Source organism: Myotis brandtii, unplaced genomic scaffold, assembly GCF_000412655.1.
Source record: "Myotis brandtii unplaced genomic scaffold, ASM41265v1 scaffold382, whole genome shotgun sequence".
Lineage (NCBI taxonomy): Eukaryota > Metazoa > Chordata > Mammalia > Chiroptera > Vespertilionidae > Myotis > Myotis brandtii.
In genome coordinates, this window is record NW_005364671.1 from 2,024,720 (window position 1) to 2,043,705 (window position 18,986).

General features: G+C 36.5%; 1 protein-coding gene across 2 annotated transcripts in view; it reads left to right on the forward strand.

The window, feature by feature from the left end:
* Positions 1 to 9: 9 nt before the first annotated feature.
* Positions 10 to 18,986, forward strand: part of BEND5 (BEN domain containing 5) — a 1,007,185-nt gene continuing 988,208 nt past the window's right edge. For both annotated transcript variants that reach the window (XM_005872514.2, XM_005872513.2), the window contains exon 1: positions 10 to 185. In XM_005872514.2, the coding sequence (XP_005872576.1) occupies positions 152 to 185 (34 nt within the window). In that variant the 5' untranslated portion in view covers positions 10 to 151. The remainder of the gene's footprint in view (positions 186 to 18,986) is intronic.

The window sequence follows — 18,986 nt, forward strand, 5'->3', positions numbered from 1 at the left end:
GCCCGTCACCCTTCAGTCGGACGCCCGTTGCCCTGGCAACCGTCGCGCCGCGTCTTCCTGGGCAAGCTCCCTTTGGCCCGCAGATCCTACCGCCCGCTCCCCGCTGCCCCGCGATTTTCGGGTGGGCTCAGAGGCGGAGGGACAGCAAAAAATGGCGGAGCGGAGCCAGACGGCGCTTGAGGCAGGTCTGTGGGGGCGTTCGGCCAGGGGAAGCACCGAGGCTGCACCTCAGTCCTGGGCCTGAGGGGACCGGGGCTTGTGTGTGGCCCTGCTGCGGAGGAGGCGCCGCCGTGTGTTTGCGCAATGGGGCTATGACCTCGGGGTCAGGGGTCAAGGGAGGTGCCTACCCCTGGAGCGGCCGGCGGGGACCTGGGGTCCCGGTGGCGCAGGGGTGTATGGAGGAGTGTGCACACCCCTGAGTGAACACGGACCTAGAAAGGGCTGGGACCCCAGGGAGGATACGGGACTGATGGGGCTCATAATAGGGGTAGGCTGTGTCCTGGAGAGGATATACACAATCCCGTGGGAAAATGTGGGGGCTCCCTAAAGGGCATGGTTTGGGGAGAGTGGCTCCGATTCTGAGGAGGCAGGTGTATTTAAGAAGAGTGTTACTTCATATCCAGCAGTGCCATGGAGGGGGATATACACCGAGTATTTGTGTTTTGAGGAAGTCTAGTGCCTTAGGGTCGCCCCTGGTCACAGAGAAAAGTATACTCACGTGGGAACATAAAAGGACAAGAGCCCCAGTCCTTCAGAACCCTGCCCAAGGAGGCTGGAGCCGGAGTGTGAGTGTGTATGGGGTCAGTGAGCTTGAAGGTCATGCAGAATCCAAGGGGAGCATATCCACAGATCTATGGGTGGAAGATAGTCTCTAAGAGGCAAGAAGACCCATAGGAGGAGAGATCCAGGATCATATTCCTGAGGTGACCCCCTTGTAGACATGTCTGTGCTTGGAGAGAGAGTGACCCAAATCTTACAGGATCATAGAAGACAGCAAGGATTTTTACAGTCCTGTGTATGTGAGAAGGAGTTTGTCCCTCAAATGGGTGGGGAACAGAAGAACTGGAGCCTCAATACAAGTGATATCTGGGTGTGTGTAGAAAAGCAGTGGTTTGGGGGATATGAGTGGTGGTGGGTGATGGACGTGGTATACAAGATCTTGTATATGTGTCCTGATTAGGTATTTTGGTTACAAGAGTGACCCACTTGAATTATCCAGTCCTTGGGGGTTGGGGAGAAAGGGGGTGGTTTTGGTAAGACCATTCAGTGATTGGCACTAGAAACTATGAAACTATCAAGAATGGTTCAAGCGACCATTATCTCCCAAGACCTGCATGGTTTCTCTTTCTTTTGTGCCATCTTTGTTTCTTCCAAAAAGTAGTTCCTCTACTCATTTCATAGTTTAAGTTCTCTCATAACTTGAACATGCTTATTCCTTCATTCATTTACTCAATAAGTAGTTATTGAGTGCTAACTCTGTGCCAGGAAACAAGTTAGGCACTGGAAACTCCCTGCTTATAATTTTGTTATCTTGTTCTTCCTCTAACCCTCCCATAGAATTACTGCCTTCAAATATATTATTTAATGTACTTATTATTTTTATTGCTAATTGTCTGTCTTCTTCCACCAGAATGTAAGATCCATGAAGTCAAGGGTCTGTTGTTTTTATCAATCCCACATGTCCAAAACTGTACCTGGTATAGAGTAGGTTATTAATAAGTATTGTTAAATGAATAAGTAAATGATCTGATATTGTCTAGAGGTTTAAGAAGCTTTCTCTGAAGAAATGGCATTTTAGCTGAGCTATAATCATGATTGAGTAAAGAGAAGGGCAAAGAGTGGGCCAGGAGAGGAAAATCATGTGCAAAGACCCTACGGTAGTAGGAAACATGACGTGCTGTATTTAAGGAACTAAGAGGATATAGGGCAGTAGGAGGAGAAAAGAGATAAGCTGAAGCAGATCTTGCAGGGTCTTACAAGCTATGATATAAATTTTGATAAAAAAATCCTAGGAATAACAGGAAGCCATAGAAAGCTTTTAAGTGGGAGCATGACATGATTAGAAAAAAAAATAAAACTCTGGCTATAGTGTGGAGAGCACAGAAGATACAAGAGTGGACATAGGGAGAATTGTTAGAAGGTAGCAGTAGAGATGGAGAGAAGGAATTAAGAAATGTTGAAGAGAAAATTAATAGGACTTCATGAGAAATGGAGCTGATGAAGAAGGAAGTATCAGGCATACTTCTAATTTTCTAATTTGTGCCGCTGGATAGTTGGTGGTGCCATTATGGAGATAGGGAGCCCTGGAAGGAACCTTGCCTAGGTTTGAGAGGGAAGATCATGAGTTTGGTTTTGGACGTATGGAGTATGAGTTATCTTTGAGATATCCAAATAAGTGGAGAGATTGACAAGGCAGTTGAATGAACACGAAAAGTCTGAGCTGGCATAGAAATAATTACTGAACTCACAGTGTGGATGAAGTTCCCGAGAGGGAGAGGAAAGAGTGTGGTGAGAAGAGGCCTGGGATGAAATGTTGAGTAGCTGCATTATTTTAGTGCCTTCCAAGGAGACGGAGAAATGTACAACCAGAGAGATAGAGGGCAACCAAACTAATGTTTCAAGATCAATGGCCTACTCAACAGATTGAATGCTGCCAAGTGGTATTGAAAGGATGACTGGAACAATAGATTTAGCATTATTGGTAACCTCAGTTGATCAAGGCAGGAGCCAAACCATTTATCTTCTGAATTACTATTAACTGGCTCAATCTTTGTGTCTTAATTCAGATTCTTAAGAGAGAGAATCTGATTGACACACATCATCTTTTCCCATCAGGTCATGTCATAGATGATAAGCCAGTGTAGGATTGACTGATTTTGGATTTAGGTGTCCAGCTATTGCTGGCTGAAGTAATCTGATACAAAATATGTCCTTTAGGTGATTTTAAAAATCTAATTAGCAATAGCTAACATTTATGGAGTGTTTATTATGTGCCAGACATTGTACTAAGTGCTTTATATGTCTTAATCTACTTCAGCATTATAACTACTTTCTAAGATAGTATCTCTATTTAATAAATATGTGAAGAAGTTTTGGCACAGAGAAGTTAAGCAACTTGCTTAAGATCTGCAAATAATTAGTAAGATGGTAGTTTTTTTTGGCTATTTTAGCATTATATAGACTTATTATTTGGCTTTCTATTTGTATTGAAATATACAACATACTGAAGAAATAATAGCCACGATGAAAATTCCTGCTGTACAGGAAATATTCTAAGCTAAGCATACATTAGCAGAGAAGAAGTAAAAAGAAATATGGCTCAGATCCTTATTTAAATTCTGTTTCTGTGACTTACTAGATGTTGACCTTGGATTCAAATATTCTGGTCAGTTTCTTCCTCTGTAAAATAGAGATGATATTTGTAGGATAGTTGTAATAATAGAGATAATATATCTGAAGAGCCTAATAAATATTTTCCCTCGTTCCACTGAAGCCTGAATATAAAATAATTCAAATGTATTACATATACTTTACATATAAAAGCAAGCTTTAAACATAAAGTAATATTAGACATTCTTCTTTTTGATTTTTCTTCATTGATATAATTGATTTGCTATCAGAAGAAAGGTAGACATCAAGATCTGGAGAATGTAGGATTGTTTGAATTGTGTTCATGGGACATGTCTTATATAAAGTATATTTTAAGGATTTATTGAAGGAGTACACGGACACAAACTTTTTTGGTCATGCATATGGACAGCTCTGTAGAAAGGTCAGATTGAGAAAAGAAAGTTTCTTCTTTTAAATATTGTACTTTAAAACAAGGACATGAATGTCAGAATTTTTCTCCCTGTCCAACAACTTGACTCTTAAAAAAAGAAACCTTATAGTTAATGAAATAATCAGGTAATATAGTGATTTAAATTAAAGTTAGTTATTTCAGTAAGCCAATATTTTGCCATTTGTTTCTTTCAGGCTCTTTATATATATCTTGTATTATCTCACAAAATTCTTGCAAGGGGATATAATTATTGAAGCTTTACATCTGAGAAAATTAGGGTTCAGAAAGATTAAGTGGTGTAACTAAGATTTCACAACCAATAATAACCCACCTGGCTCTAACTTCCATACTGATAGGACTACTCTACTCCGCCTCCTGGCTTTATTTTCTGGATATAAAATCTCATTAATGATAGGAGGGGATGGCACACTGTAGAACTTAAAATAACACCAATATTCTTATGTAGAGGAAGACAAATGTATTAATATGGTAAGTGCTCATTTGTTTCTAATTACTCTAATCATGGGGTTAATGAAGTTTCTCATTTTAGACATCTCTATATACTCATGGAGTAAATTAGTAATAGGTAGTAGAGATAAAAATAGCAGTTAACATGTGCTTGCTGCGTAGTAGGCATTTGATAACTATTTTTGGCCAAATGAATGAAACATTTTTTATCTATATATTTTTATGATTTAAATATTTGAATTCAGGATATTGGAAGCTGAGGATGTTGATGCAAATGAAGGGGAATATGGAGAAAATTTTGATATTTTACAAGACAAAATTTCCTAAATTGAATAGAATACAAACAGAATTGGTGAATTGTTGATGGAATAAGCTCATTTAAAACTTTATTTGGAAGTGTCTGTCTCTTTAGGAAACATGACACAGTAAATGTGACATGGGTTTTGGAATTAAACAGACAAGATTTAAAATTCCAACTTTATCACTTACTGTGCTTCTCTGAGCCACAGTTTTATTCATCTTTAAAATGGGATACTAAATCTTTACTCAGTAGGGTTCTGAGGGTTTACATAATTTACATGGTAGAATAGAAATTCTAACTCATTGGATTAATTAATACCTTCTATTCCCTGAGACATGCAGCTTCATATATGTTTAAAGAGCTTCTCTGATCATGTAGCTAACCCAGGTACTGAGGGAAAGCAACTTTATAAATGTGCATGGGTGGGACTTGTGTCCTAATGTCATAAATACATTAAGAACTTAAAATACTTTTAATTAAAATTGGAAGTATTATCCAAAGCAGTATTATTCCAACTTTCTATTTTACTAATGTCATTACCAGTATACCACCACAAGAATAGCAATGATTATGAGAGATGCTAGTAAAATGTTTGCAGCCTGATAAAAATGGTTGAAAATGTTTTGAACTTTCCTATAAGGCCTTATCTCTGTTTAGGTATTTCAGTGTTGTGGGGTCTTGATATGAAGCTCAGCGTCACTCTTATTATAGAACTGGATGAAGAATCAAGTGGTTTAGTAAAGGGGTTGGATAATACTTGTTCTTTTCTCTGAAGCGACTGGGTCTTTTAATTTAATGTAAAAGTAGTCTAAGATTCAACTTTGTAAAAACAAATTTCCCCTATATTTTGAGGAGGGAATTATGATCTAAGTTACTCTTTTTATTAATTCCTAGAAGCTTATTTAATAAGGTCCTAAGAAAGAGATATTTTCCTTTGTTTTACATCAACATTTGCAGAGTTAGGACTAATTTTAAATTGTGTTACACTGATTATATCTTTTCTGTCACTGGGAGATTTGTGTTTTGTGACTAGATCAGTAATTTTTTTAATTAGCTAATTTCTTCAATTAAGGATCTCAATAGAAATCGAGGTTTTGCATATATTTTTAAAAAATCTGAAGTGTTATGTCCTCAGACAATGAGTGTTTTAATTAATTAGTGAACCAGAATATCTTCTCAAGCAAGGAGAGAATGAGTGAGAAATTTTTCTTTACTATTTGTACATCTGTACTTTCAAACAAATGGGACTACACCACATTAAAACACTTTTACACAGCAAAACAAAACAAAACAACAACAACAAAACACACACCCATCAACAAAATGAAAAGGCAACCCACTGCATGAGAGAACATATTTGCTAATAATACATCTGATAAGGGGTTAATTTTCAAAATATATAAGGAAGAATTAATAAAACAACACTGAGAAGACAACCCAATTAAAAAATGGGCAAAGGATCTAAATAGACACCTCCAAAGAGGGCATTCTGATGGCCAATAGATATGAAAAGATGCTCAGTGTCACTACTCATCAGAGAGATGCAGATTAAAACCAGGAGGGTATATCACCTCATGCTCACCACAAGTGCTGGAGAGGATGTGCACTGTTGGTGGGAATTCAGACTGGTGCAGCCACTGTGGAAAATAGTATGGAATTTCCTCTAATTAAAAATGGAACTGCCTTTGACCCAGTGATCCCCCTTCTGGGTATACATCCTAAAAATCTGGAAACACCAATCAGAAAGAAGATATGTACCCCTATGTTCTATTTACAATAACTAAGATCTGGAAACAGTCCAAGTGCCCATCAGTAGATGAGTGGATCAAAGAGTTGTGGTACATTCACACAATGGAATACTATGTGACTGTATGAAAGAAGGAAATCTTTTCTTTGCAACAACATGGATGGATCTGGAGATTATTATGCTAAGCAAAATAAACCAGTCAGAGAAAGACAAATATCACAAAGTCACACTTGTAAGTGTAATCTGAAGAACAAAATAAAATGAGGAACAAAATAGGACCAGAGGCATGGATCTATGGAACAGACTGAGAGATCTCAGAGGGGAGGAGGATGGGAAGGATGGGAAGAGATCAACCAATCCTATCTAATAAATAGGGAATAATAAAAAACATAAAGCACATATGTACATAATTTGAAATGATGAATTTTTTTTTTTATAAATAAATGGGAGATGGCGACATAACCACGAAATGACATATGTCGAGTCTGATGTAACCCGAGGACTGTACTCTTGATTGTTATTCATCACTTTGAATATCTTGTGCCACTCCCTTCTGGACTGCATAGTTTTTGTTGAGAAATCAGCTGACAGTCGTACGGGCATTCCCTTGTAGTTAAGTAACTGCTTCTCTCTTGCTGCTTTTAAGATTCTCTCTTTGTCTTTAGCCCTTGGCATTTTAATTATGATGTGTCTTGGTGTGGTCCTCTTTGGGTTCCTCTTGTTTGGGACTCTTTGTGCTTCCTGGACTTGTAAGTCTATTTCTGTCACCAGGTAGGGAAAGTTTTCTGTCATTATTTCTTCAAGTAGGTTTTCAATATCTTGCTCTCTCTCTTCTTCTGGTACCCCCAGAATTCAAATGTTGGTACACTTGAAGTTGTTCCAGAAGCTCCTTGCACTATCTTCATATTTTTGGATTCTTTTTTCTTTTTGCTCTTCTGGTTGGGTGTTTTTTGCTTCCTCATATTTCAAATTGTTGATTTGATTCTCAGAATCCTCTACTGTTGAATCCCTGTATGCTATTCTTTATTTCAGTCAGTGTATGCTTAATTTCTAATTGGTCCTTTTTCATATCCTTGAGAGTCTCACTATGTAACCTTATAAACATGGTTTTGAACTCTATATCCAGTAGTTTGCTTTCTTCCATTTCTTTCATTTGTGACATGTTTCTTTGTCTCTGTATTTTGGCTGCTTCCCTGTGTTTGTTTCTATGTATTGGGTAGAGCTGCTATGTCTCCTTGAGTTGATAGAGTGGTCTTGTGTAGGGCCCAGTGGTTCAGCCTCCCCAGTCACCTGAGCTGGGAGCTCTAGGTGCACCCCTTTGTGGGCTGTGAGCACAGTCTTGTTGCAATTGAGACTTGATTGCTGTCGGTGTCACTGAGAGGAAGTGACCTACAGGCCAATTGGCTGTGAGGACCAGTTATGATTACAGTGGGAGAGCTGCTGTGCAGAAGATACCCCTATGGAGCAGGACTTGCTTCAGTGGGGCGTTGGTGCTCACTGAGTCTGCCCCTTGAGTGTTCGCTTATGGATGTGTAGAGTTATAATTTTGTATGATCTGACAATGACAGTGACCACTGGGTACACTGGCTCTTGGGTCTCCAGGGAAGTGCAGAGTCAGCTACTGCCTGGGGCCACCCAACTGGAGCTTCAGAGAGATTTTCAGATTCCTTCTCTTTGTGTTGGGTTTGGAAGTGCCCAGGTGAGGCCAAGCTATGAAGCAAGGCAGGCTGGTGCTGGTGCTGGGTCTTGGGCCTTTTATTGATATGTTGGGGGCTCCCTGACCCAGCTGCAGTTGGTTTGAGAAATTTTAGCCTGAGCAAGGACAGGCCATCCATATACATAGCTTGGGTGGAGCTGTAAATTGGATGAGCCATAGTCTTAGGGAATCACCAGGACAGAGCAAACAGAAATGGCTGGCAGTCAGCCCTGTGACTAGAGAAGTCCTGGCATTAGGCACAATTATCCCTGTGAGCACCTCCATCTGGGAGAAAGTTGCCCTTGAATTCCTGCTCTGATACCTGACAATCCAGTTCCTCATCATGTGTGTCTGTGCCTCTTAAGAGCCTCGCCCTGGTGCTGGAGCTCAGAGGAAGTGGGACGTTGTAAGTTCAGTTTGTGGTGCAGGTCCTTTAAGAGGAACAGTTGGGTCTCCAGCAGCCTCTGTGTTACTGAGCCCCAATAACGCACTGGTTTTTACAGCCCGTAATCCTTACTGCCCATAGGGACTTCTTTTCCCAACTTTGGGACCCTGGGCTAGGGGGTCTGGTGTGGGGCTGGGACCCCTTTCCGGGTGGCCTCTGCAGAGAGGTTCTCTCTCCTAATTAAAAAAGAAGTACACATGGGTGCTGGACCAGCCCATTCTATGCCTCCTCACCTCCTATCAGTATCAGTGTGCTTTCTTCTTTACTTCTCTAGTTGTAGGACTTTCATTCAGCCAGCTTTCCAGCGGTTCTGGATGGTGGTTATTCTGTATCTATGCCCCCATCTTCCTTCTCCCTGAATTTCTTTCTTTAAAAAAATTTTTTTTATCCTCTCCTAAGGATTCCATTGATATTTAGAGAGAGTGGAAGAGAGTGGGAAAGATAGAGAGAAATACCTATGTGAGAGAGACACAGCCATTGACTGCCTCCTGTGCAAGCCCTTTTCAGGGCCCAGGCAAAGGAGAAGCCTGCAACCGAGGTATGTGCCTTTAACTGGAATTTGAACCTGGGACCCTTTGGTGCACAGCCTGAGGCTCTATCTACTGAGCCAAGCTAGCTAAGGCATCCATGAACTTATTTTTAAAGAGCAAAGTTATGGACATACAGCTTTTTGATTTTTCTTTTTAAATCAGCAAAGCAACATCTCTTGATTTAAAACAAAGGGGAATTCTTCAGATAAATACCCAGAAATGGAATTGCTAGGTCATAGGGTAGTTCTATTTTTATTTTTTTGAGGAACCTTCATACTGTTTTCCATAGTGGCTGCACCAATTTATAATCCTCAGTAGTGCATGAGGGTTCCCTTTTCTCCACATCTGGCCACCACTTGTTTGCTGACTTATTGACAGTATCCATTCTTATAGGTGTGAGGTGATATCGCATTGTGATTTTAATTACATCTCCCTGATGATTAGTGATGTTGAGCATCTTTTCATATATATATGTTGGCCATCTATTTGTCTTCTTTGGAGAAATGTCTATTCATGTCCTCTGCCCATTTTTAAATCTGATTGTTTGAATTTTTTGGCATTAAGTTTTGTGAGCTCTTTATTTATTTTGGATAATTTACCCCTTATCAGATTTATCATTGATGAGTATTTTCTCAGTCAGTAAGTTGTCTATTCATTTTGTTGATGGTTTCCTTCACTGGGCAAAAATTGTTTAGTTTCATGTAGTCCATTTGTTTATTTTTTCTTTTGTTTCCCTTGCCTGAGGAGACAAAAGATATTGCTAAGAGTGATGTCAAAAAGAGTTCTGGATATTTATCCAAAGAAATCTAGAACACTAATTTGAAAACATTTATGCACCCCTATGTTCATAGCAGCCTTATTTACAATAGCCAGGATATGAAAACAACCTAAGTTGCTTTTATAAAGAAGATGTGGTGCATATGTATAATGGAATATGACTCAGTCATGCAGAAGAATGAAATCTTGCCATTTGTGACATGGATGGCCCTAGAGAGTATTATGTTAAGTGAAATAAGGAAGCGATAAATATTATTTGATTTCACTTACATGTGGAATCTAAAAAATAAACATTAAAACAGAAACAAACTCATAGATACAGAGAACAAATTGATGGTTACCAGATGGGAGGGGTTGGGAAGTTGGGTGAAAAAGATGAAAGGGGGTAGGAAGCACAAATTTCCAGTTATAAAAATTGTCATGGGGATATAAAGTACAGCATAGGGAATATAGTCAATAATATTGTAATAACTATGTGTGGTGCCAGGTGGGTACTAGACTTACCAGGGCAATAAGTTTGTAAGGTATATAAATGTCTCATTGCTATGTTGTACACCTGAAACTAATAACAATGTCAGCAGTAACTGAAAAATACATTTAAAAAGGTGATATAAATACCAGCATAGGCCTAGGTTAAGCTGTGAAAACTACTTATCTATGTGACATACCTGTCTGGGGCTTGTCCCCTCATTGTTCCTGACTGCCCTGATCATACTTGAATAGTGATATCCCATCAGAGCCTTTTCTTCCTGGGCAGGGCATCAAGATGCAGATCAGCCTTCTTTACATTTAAAATGAGCATATGTTGCCTCCTCTTTTTTTTTAAAGCTCTACCATGTGCTGCTTTTTGAGAAATTAATCCGTTAGTTTATGTAGATATACAATCATCTATTATTTCTTTCAGCCTACTTGGGAATTGAGGCATTGCATTTACACTAGACTTAGTTGAGGATTTGAGTGGTAGCAGTCAGGCTGTGTGATCTTTGGCATACATAATATATGGAAAGGACTCTGAGTCTCATTTTTTCTTACAATATATGGTACACGTACTAGTTTATTTCTATTGTCAATTGTGTAGCACTATATGTATGTAAGGTATGAAGGCATTTTTTTGTGATGTTATTTGTATAACAGCTTACTCTATTGTGACACCCTCTCTTTCTGGACAAAGAAACATTTTTAAGTACATAGCACAAAATATTACCTGGTACTAATACTAATTCTGTTGCAGTTACTACTCCTACTACTTTTAAAGTACTTTTAAGAACTGAGATTGAGTTTAGAAAAAACCAGGATTGAAGTGATTTTTATTGCTGTAGAACCAAAGTTCTTTCTCAGATGTTCTTTGAGTTGTTCTGGTAATGTGTGATGATCTTAGATGTATTTGATTTAGAACTACTTATGTTAGTAGTGAAACCAGTCAGAGGAAGCAAAGCCATTATGAGTGGAAATCCGATCAGACCAGGAGAGCAAAGACTTGGATCATTTTTTCTTTTGCTTCATACAGGCAGGCTTTTCTATTTAAAAAATTAACTTAAGCGATGTAATGTATAGCATATTGAGCATGATTAACAATATTGTGTCATATATTTGCAAGTTACTAAGAGAATAGATCTTAAAAGTTCTCATCATAAGGAAAAACATTTTGTAACTTTGTGTGGTGATGGATGTTAACTAAACTATAGTAGTCATTTCACAGTATATACACATATATCAAATCATTTTGTTGTACACCTAAGCTAATACAATGTTAAAGGCCAGTTATATCTCAATTAAAATAAAACCCAAAACAAAATAGTAACATCAACATGTTTTCATTTTGCCAGAAAAGCTCTATATCATTGAGGGATAAAGGTTTATGCTAGTGAGGACCAGTCTCTATTGTAGCTCTGCAAAGTTCTGGGAAACAGGGAAAATGCCCAAGGAGAAAATTGACTAAATGGCCTTTCAGTTCTATTATTTCCTCTTTCCCTTCAGAGTAATACAATGAAACTTGCCTCTTGGTACTCTCAGATAGTATGCTTAGAAAAGACTAGATAAATGGGCAGATAAAAACTTGATTCAATTGCATTCTTAAGAGTAATTAGAGAACAAGTTCAAGCTATTTTTATTTTCTCTGGGTTTTATAGTTCTAAACTGTTTAAAATAAGCTTAATATTGTTCAAAGGTAGACATATTTTTGTATTTTCTCTAAATATATTTATAAAATTGGTGAGTTACTGTTTTAAATAAGTTAATTTGCATATAGCAAAGGACTGTATTTCTTTCCTGTGAGTCTTCATATATACTTTTATTACCTTAAATAAATGCCCAGAAATTACTTCCGTGAAATAAAGTATTAAACGGCTAAATATAGCTCAAATTTATTATTTAAAAAAGGTTAATTATTTTGATTATACTTCAACACGTATTTTCAGTTATTTGTGTGGTTAAGAGCATGAACTCGAGGTAGATTGTCTGAGTTCAAATTCTGACTATTTACCTATGATTATTTAACAACTGATTGAGTTAATATTAGCAAAGTACTTAGTATAGTGCTTAACATATAAGTATTTGTTAAACACATTTAAAAAGTTATATTGTGAGGAATTAGATGACTTTCAAGTTCATAGTATCTGTACAGTATTTGAACAGGGTATGAGCTCAATGAACATTTTTGGATTTGTGGTTACCTTATACATTATATGTATATGGCATATTTTAGATGAATGATAACAAACACAAAAATGCTTACCATTATTTGTTGTTACATTGCTATTTTAGATAGCTTCTCACATTTTCTAGAAGCATTGAAAAATATATTTGATTTGTTTTCTGAATACTGATAACAGATTGCTTGAATCTCTTCTCAAAAGATATGTTAGCATGGCCACCTAATTATTAAAAACTGTTGAGTTGGTTTGTCTTTAGGAAGAACTGTTTTAGATAGTTCAGCTCTTGTTATCATAATGCTAATATAAAAGTGTTAACAATACCAAAGCTCTTTGGCTTATTTTTTAGAAAATGACATAAATAATTTCAAAACTCTTATGATTGATACTGTTTTTCTGCCTCTTCTTGATACTTGTGGATAAAATTAGTGTTACTCTAATGACTTGGCATGGAGTACTAACAAAGCACTGCAAAGTGATAAATATAGTTGACAATCATAGTTAGTATGTGCCGATATGTTTTGTAAATCTGTTTTTCCCCCTAGGGTACATAGATCATTTTCTTTAGCAGCAGGGAAGTGGTTTCCTAAAGGAATAAATGACTAAACCATCAAATCTTTTGTAGACTTTGGGGGATAGATATTAGATAGGCATTCCAGGTACCACACAAACATTTTCTTACCAAGAGATACGAGAAGAAAAAGGAAGGTTCTAATTTGGAATAACAGATAACTGGTGGTATGAGATATATTAGTATTTAGAGGATATAGAAGAATATAGGTATTTTTTGTTTTGTTTACTATGGGCATTGGTATCTCAGAAGTAAGTTCATTAAGTTTAGTAAAAAATTTCTGGGACTTTAAGAAGAAAGATTAGCAAAATATTTGGTTTTAAAGGAATGTAATATATATTATAAAAATCCAGTGGCCCTAATGGTATAACTACCGAAGACCGATCATCAGGAGGCTGCGTGTGTGGCGAGGCACATGTGGGTGGGCGGGGACTTGACTCTGGGTCTCCTGGCAGGGTGGGACTAGGCGGGAGTCCTGCAGCACAGTTTATACAGTAGTCCCCCTTTATCCACAGGGGATATGTTCTAAAATCCCCAGTGGATGCCTGAAACTGCAGATAGTACCGAATCTTGTATATACTATGTTTTTCTTAGACGTACATACCTATGATAAAGTTTAATTTATAAATGAAGCACAGTGAGAGATTAACAACAATAATGAATAATAAAATAGAACAATTATATCAATATACTGATAAAACATGTTAATGTGGCCTCTGTTTCTTTAAATATCTGATAAGTAATCTGGTAACTGAGAGGCCTACTGAGTGACTAATGGGTGGGTAGTACAGCATGGATAGACTGGACCAAGGGATGATTCACATCCTGGTTGGATGGAGTGGTACCATGTGAGATTTCATCATGCTACTCAGGATAGTGCACAATTTAAAACTTACTTAGTGTTTATTTCTGGAATTTTCCATTTAGTATTTTCAGACTGCAGTTGACTGTGGGTAACTGAAACCATAGATATCAAAACCATGTACAAGGGGGGAACTACTGTATTTGTGATTTCTTTTTCATCACTTCACTTCCTCAACTCACCATCCAAGTTACACCCCTATTGCTGTAAGGAAAATGTACTCTTTAAGGTCAGTAATTACATCCTAATTGCTAAACTCCAAGTTTCTTAGGCCCTTTCTATTACTTATTCTATCTTTTAATAATTTCCTTTTAGCTTCTATAACATGTCTTTTCTAAGCACATAGGACTCTAGGTGGGCAAGAAATGCTGGTTGAGAGATAGAATGAGTGATTTTAGGTAACATTTATTTAGATGTGTTTTCTTAGTCTTACTGACTCCTGTTTATTTATCCTGGTGTTGCCAAGATTCTACTGCTAACTCTCTTTTCTTGATCTATGTCCTTTTCTTTCTTTAAAAAAATATATTTTTATTGATTTCAGAGAGGAGGGGAGAGGAAGAGTGAGAGAGAGAAACATCAATGATGAGAGAGAATCATTGATTGGCTGCCTCCTGCATGCCCCACACTGGGGATCAAGCTCGCAACCCCAGGCTTGTGCCCTAACCACGACCTCCTGATTCATATGTTGATGCTCAACCACTGAGCAACACTGGCTGTGCTATGTCCTCTTCTTGAACAATCCCATCAATCCCATAGTTTTAATCTTATGTTTCTATCTGGGCAGTGATTATTCCATCCTAGACTTTTCTTCTGAGCCCCATACTCATATCCAAATGGGCTTTGTCTTTTGACTGGTCTATTTTCATAATGTCCTTCTTTTGTTTCATTTATGAAATATCCTGTGATGGTCTCATTATACATACATGCATGTATATATGTATATACAGGGTTCCCCCAAAACATGTATACACACTTTAACAGCTGATAACTCACTCAATTTTCACCCCTTTTTGGGTTTAACTGATTTGAAATAATGGGCGAAGCCAGACTAATCTTTGAACAAAGAAAATTTATCCTAAAGTGCCACTAGACTTTTTTTATGGGGCTACATAAAAGTTTACAGTACAAAACCGGAAGCAGTTGATGAATTGAGCACAAATATTAAATGAAATGATTCTTGATGTTTGTGATTCCATTGCTTCACATTATCAGCAGTGCCTGGACCAGAACGGTGATCAGTTTGAAAACAGGCATTGACAAAACAAATTATTCATTTCTGTAGATTCTTTTAAAATTTGAAAATGAACTGTGTGTTAATAAACACTGACTTTACAATCATTCAAAGTGTGTATACATTTTTTTGGGGGACACCTTGTATGTATAATGAGCATTCCTTTAATTCACTGTATTGTTTTTATTTCTCTGTATTCTTCTTTCTCCCTTTTATTTATTTATTTATTTATTTATTTATTTTTGTGTTAGAGATTTCCCAATAATGTCTGGAGGTGATCTCTGTCTGTACTCCCATACTTAAAAGTGAGACACTGAAAAGCTGATTGGAACTTTTGTGTTTGTAAAACTTACTTGACTGAAGGGAGGATGATTAGGCTGGGCCATTCTCTGGGGACCTTATACTGTTAGTATTCATAGATTCTCTTTGATAAGTAGTTTTTCCCAGAAAAGAACTCTTTAATTTTCCGCCTAATAGAGAAGAGCTGGGCTGCAAGAATTCTTGTTGGTGGGTGAGGGAAGGGGGCCAGGAAACTTATGATTTAGTGGATAGACTTTCACTTAATCTTCCCAATTTCAATAAGGTTTCCCCACTTTTAGCATCACCTGCTGTTTAATTCCAAAGTCCAGTTATAGTAAACATTAATGCTTCTCACAAATATTTCTAGTTCTCCTCCTATCTTTGAAGTTAAATGTGTCCATGTGATATGCTTTGGCTAATGAAAAGCAAGTAGAGGTGATGTGAATCACTTTGGAGCAGAAGCATTTAATTGGTGGTGTGGGATTCACTCCTACCATGGCAGTTATGTGATGTGTGCCTGGTGAAATGACCAGCATGTGGAGGATAGCTTCCCTAAAGAGTTGCTCATCTGAATAAGAATAAAGTATTGTATCAAACTACTGAGGTTTGGGAGTTGTGTAGTATGCCCTGGCAAATGTATTAAAGTTTTAGAAAGCTTAAATGATCTTTTGCCAAGATGGGAGAAGGGCAGTTTCCTGACTGTGTGGGGGTGAGGGAGGTGCTCTGAAGAGTAAATTTTTCTTAGTTTATCAACCAGCCCCCCTGCTTTTAGCTTCACCTGCACTTCCATTTTCAGAGGGATTCTTCATTTTTATAGTGAGAATCAGCCTGTTCTGGGCTTTGCTCTACTCCCACCATAGATTTGAGCTTCCATTGTTCTTTTTAGTTCTTTGTTCTTTTTAGTTGCCATTTGTCTGTTAACTTTTCAGCTTCCAAAATTTTATTGCCATCACCTCCTCTCCTACTCCCTCCCCCAACTTTGGGTTTATCATTTTTATTTTTTTCATTCCTGTCATTTTAGTGAAGTTTTCAGAAGGGAGCTGTGATAAATACCAGTGTTCAACATACCAGATTTAACAAGAGGATGGATTATGTTAACTTGGTCAGGTTATTTCATACCTGTGGTCTTTAGTTTATCTATCTATGATCTTTAGTTTGTTTATTTGTGATTAATAAATTATTTAGATGATCACCAGATTCTCTTTAGCTTTAAAAATTGCAGTGTTCTTGTTTTTATTCTTTGGTAGAGTATGGGCAATAAACAAAACAAAACAACTATTTAATATTTTGAGTACCCCCAAAATTTTATGCATTATTACAAATATAACTTCCCTCATTAATGATAAACACATGAGTTGTTTATGATAGTTTACAAATCCCCTGAAGTACAGAATGTGATATTTACTTTATTCATTTATTCAGCAGTATTTGCTTCTTATATGTATTCTTTTACAATAAATAAATGCTTAGTATGGTGTGATGTTGACTGATTTAGGAATTTTCTCCCTAATCCTTTGATTGTTAGTATATGACTTTCAAGTTTCAGTAGAACATGGCATTAGAGTCTTGTTGTTGATATATTCCTAGTAATTTATTTACAATGAGATTTATGTTCTCATCAAGTTGTAAAAAAGGATTTTTTGAGAGTCATAATATTGCTCATTCAAAATTTGACATCTACTTACATTTAATGTAAAAGTTTCATCAAGGACTCTATTTAGTAGTATAATTTTTATGATTTTAGAAGTATTTGAATTTCATTTACTATTCATTTTCCTTAGAATAATTCTTGTGATTCAAGGAATGGGAGTACTGGCGATATGCATACAGCAAAACCAAGTTCCATAAATGATCTGCGGTTATACTGCAACATTTAAAAGTATTTTCTTTGTCAATTTCTATAAATACCAAAATAATTGAAAAAATATTCATTATCAAAGTAGGTGTTTAAAGTATTAGTAAATTTTAATTTTACTAAGTTTTATGTAGTTTTGGGGAACTACTTAATCTTGAATATATCTTATCATTCACTATTTTTAGATTCTTTTCTCTTTAAAAATTACAATATTAAAGAACATCTAAGCAGTTTATATAACATTTAATTAAAGTATTTACAATAACAAGTACAACTAACATAAGTAGTCTTGGTAGCAGATAAAACTGAATTCTTAGAAACGTTACAACTTGATCTAATAGGAGAAGCATAGGGCACACTTGAGAACAGCCTGTTAGCCTTGAGCAGTTAATGTGTCATGGGATCAGACAGTGTTTTACAGAGGATATGGAGAGTATCAGTATATATGGTAGGCTAGTTAAGAGAAGAACAGTTTATAAAGTTTCTATTTATACTTGCAAAATAATTGAAAGCAGGATCTTGGATATTTTCAAGTCCATCTTCACAGCAGCATTATTCACAATAGCCAAGAAGTGAAATCAACACAAATGTCTTTCAGTGGATGAATAGATAAACAAAATGTGGTGAATATATACAATAGGATATTATTCAGTCTTAAAAAGGAAGGGAGTCATGTCACATGCTACAGCATGGATGAACCTTGAGTAATTATTTTAAGTGAAACAAGCCAGTTTTAGAAAGACTAATCATCTAGGATGCATCACATACATTATGTTAAAAATTCAGATAATATAGAAAATATAAAAGAAAACCACCTGTAAATAAATTTTCTTTAATATAACTACTATTAATATTTTGGTATATATACTTTATCCATGCATCTGATGTGTATGTATGTTTGTGTATAAACAATGTATATTTTATTTATGACTTACCTAAAATGAGGTATGTATAATCTTTTATAACCAGTTTTAAGAAAACACAGCTGTTTATTATGAAAATCTTTTCATATTTTCACATTATTATGTTTTATGATTGAGTAAAGTATAGATACACTGTAATTTATTTAATTTTCCCCTATTGATGGACATTTAGGTTTTTAGTTTTGTCTATTATAAACAGCACTGACACAGAATTCTTTTTATACATCTTTGACAAGAAAATAGTGGAATAGTGCCTTTGAGGTTCCGGAAGAAAATATTTTCAACCTGCAATTCTCTTTCCAGACAAACTTTCAGTTAATGAAAGGGTAGATTAAGGTCATGTTCAGAGATATAGTAAGTCAGAATTTGTATCTCTTAGGCTTCCTATGTCAGCAAGTTACTTGGGGACATATACCAGCAAAATTAAGGACAATGTGAAGAAAGAGAAAAGTGGATCCAATCCCAGAAGATTGTGAAGGAAAATCAGAAGTTGATGACTAAGCAGCAGGCCTAGAAAATTAATGAGTTCAGGTGAGAATAGGAAGATAGAAGATTCTTGAAAAAATACCTCTGAAGAAAAAAGGGGTTTTTATGTTATAGACTAGTGGCCCGGTGCATGTATTCATGCACATTGAAAGGATATTAATTAGAAGAAATATTTTTTATTTATTTATTTTTTAGAAGAAATATTTTAATATCGATTGCTATTCACCATTTCTCTATAATAGAAGTGTCAACCAAATTCATGATTGACAATGACAGATTGAAACACATGTGTGCGATTGGCGCCAACAAGAGCTTTATATGTATCATGCATGTGCGAGTCAACTTAGCTATATATATATATC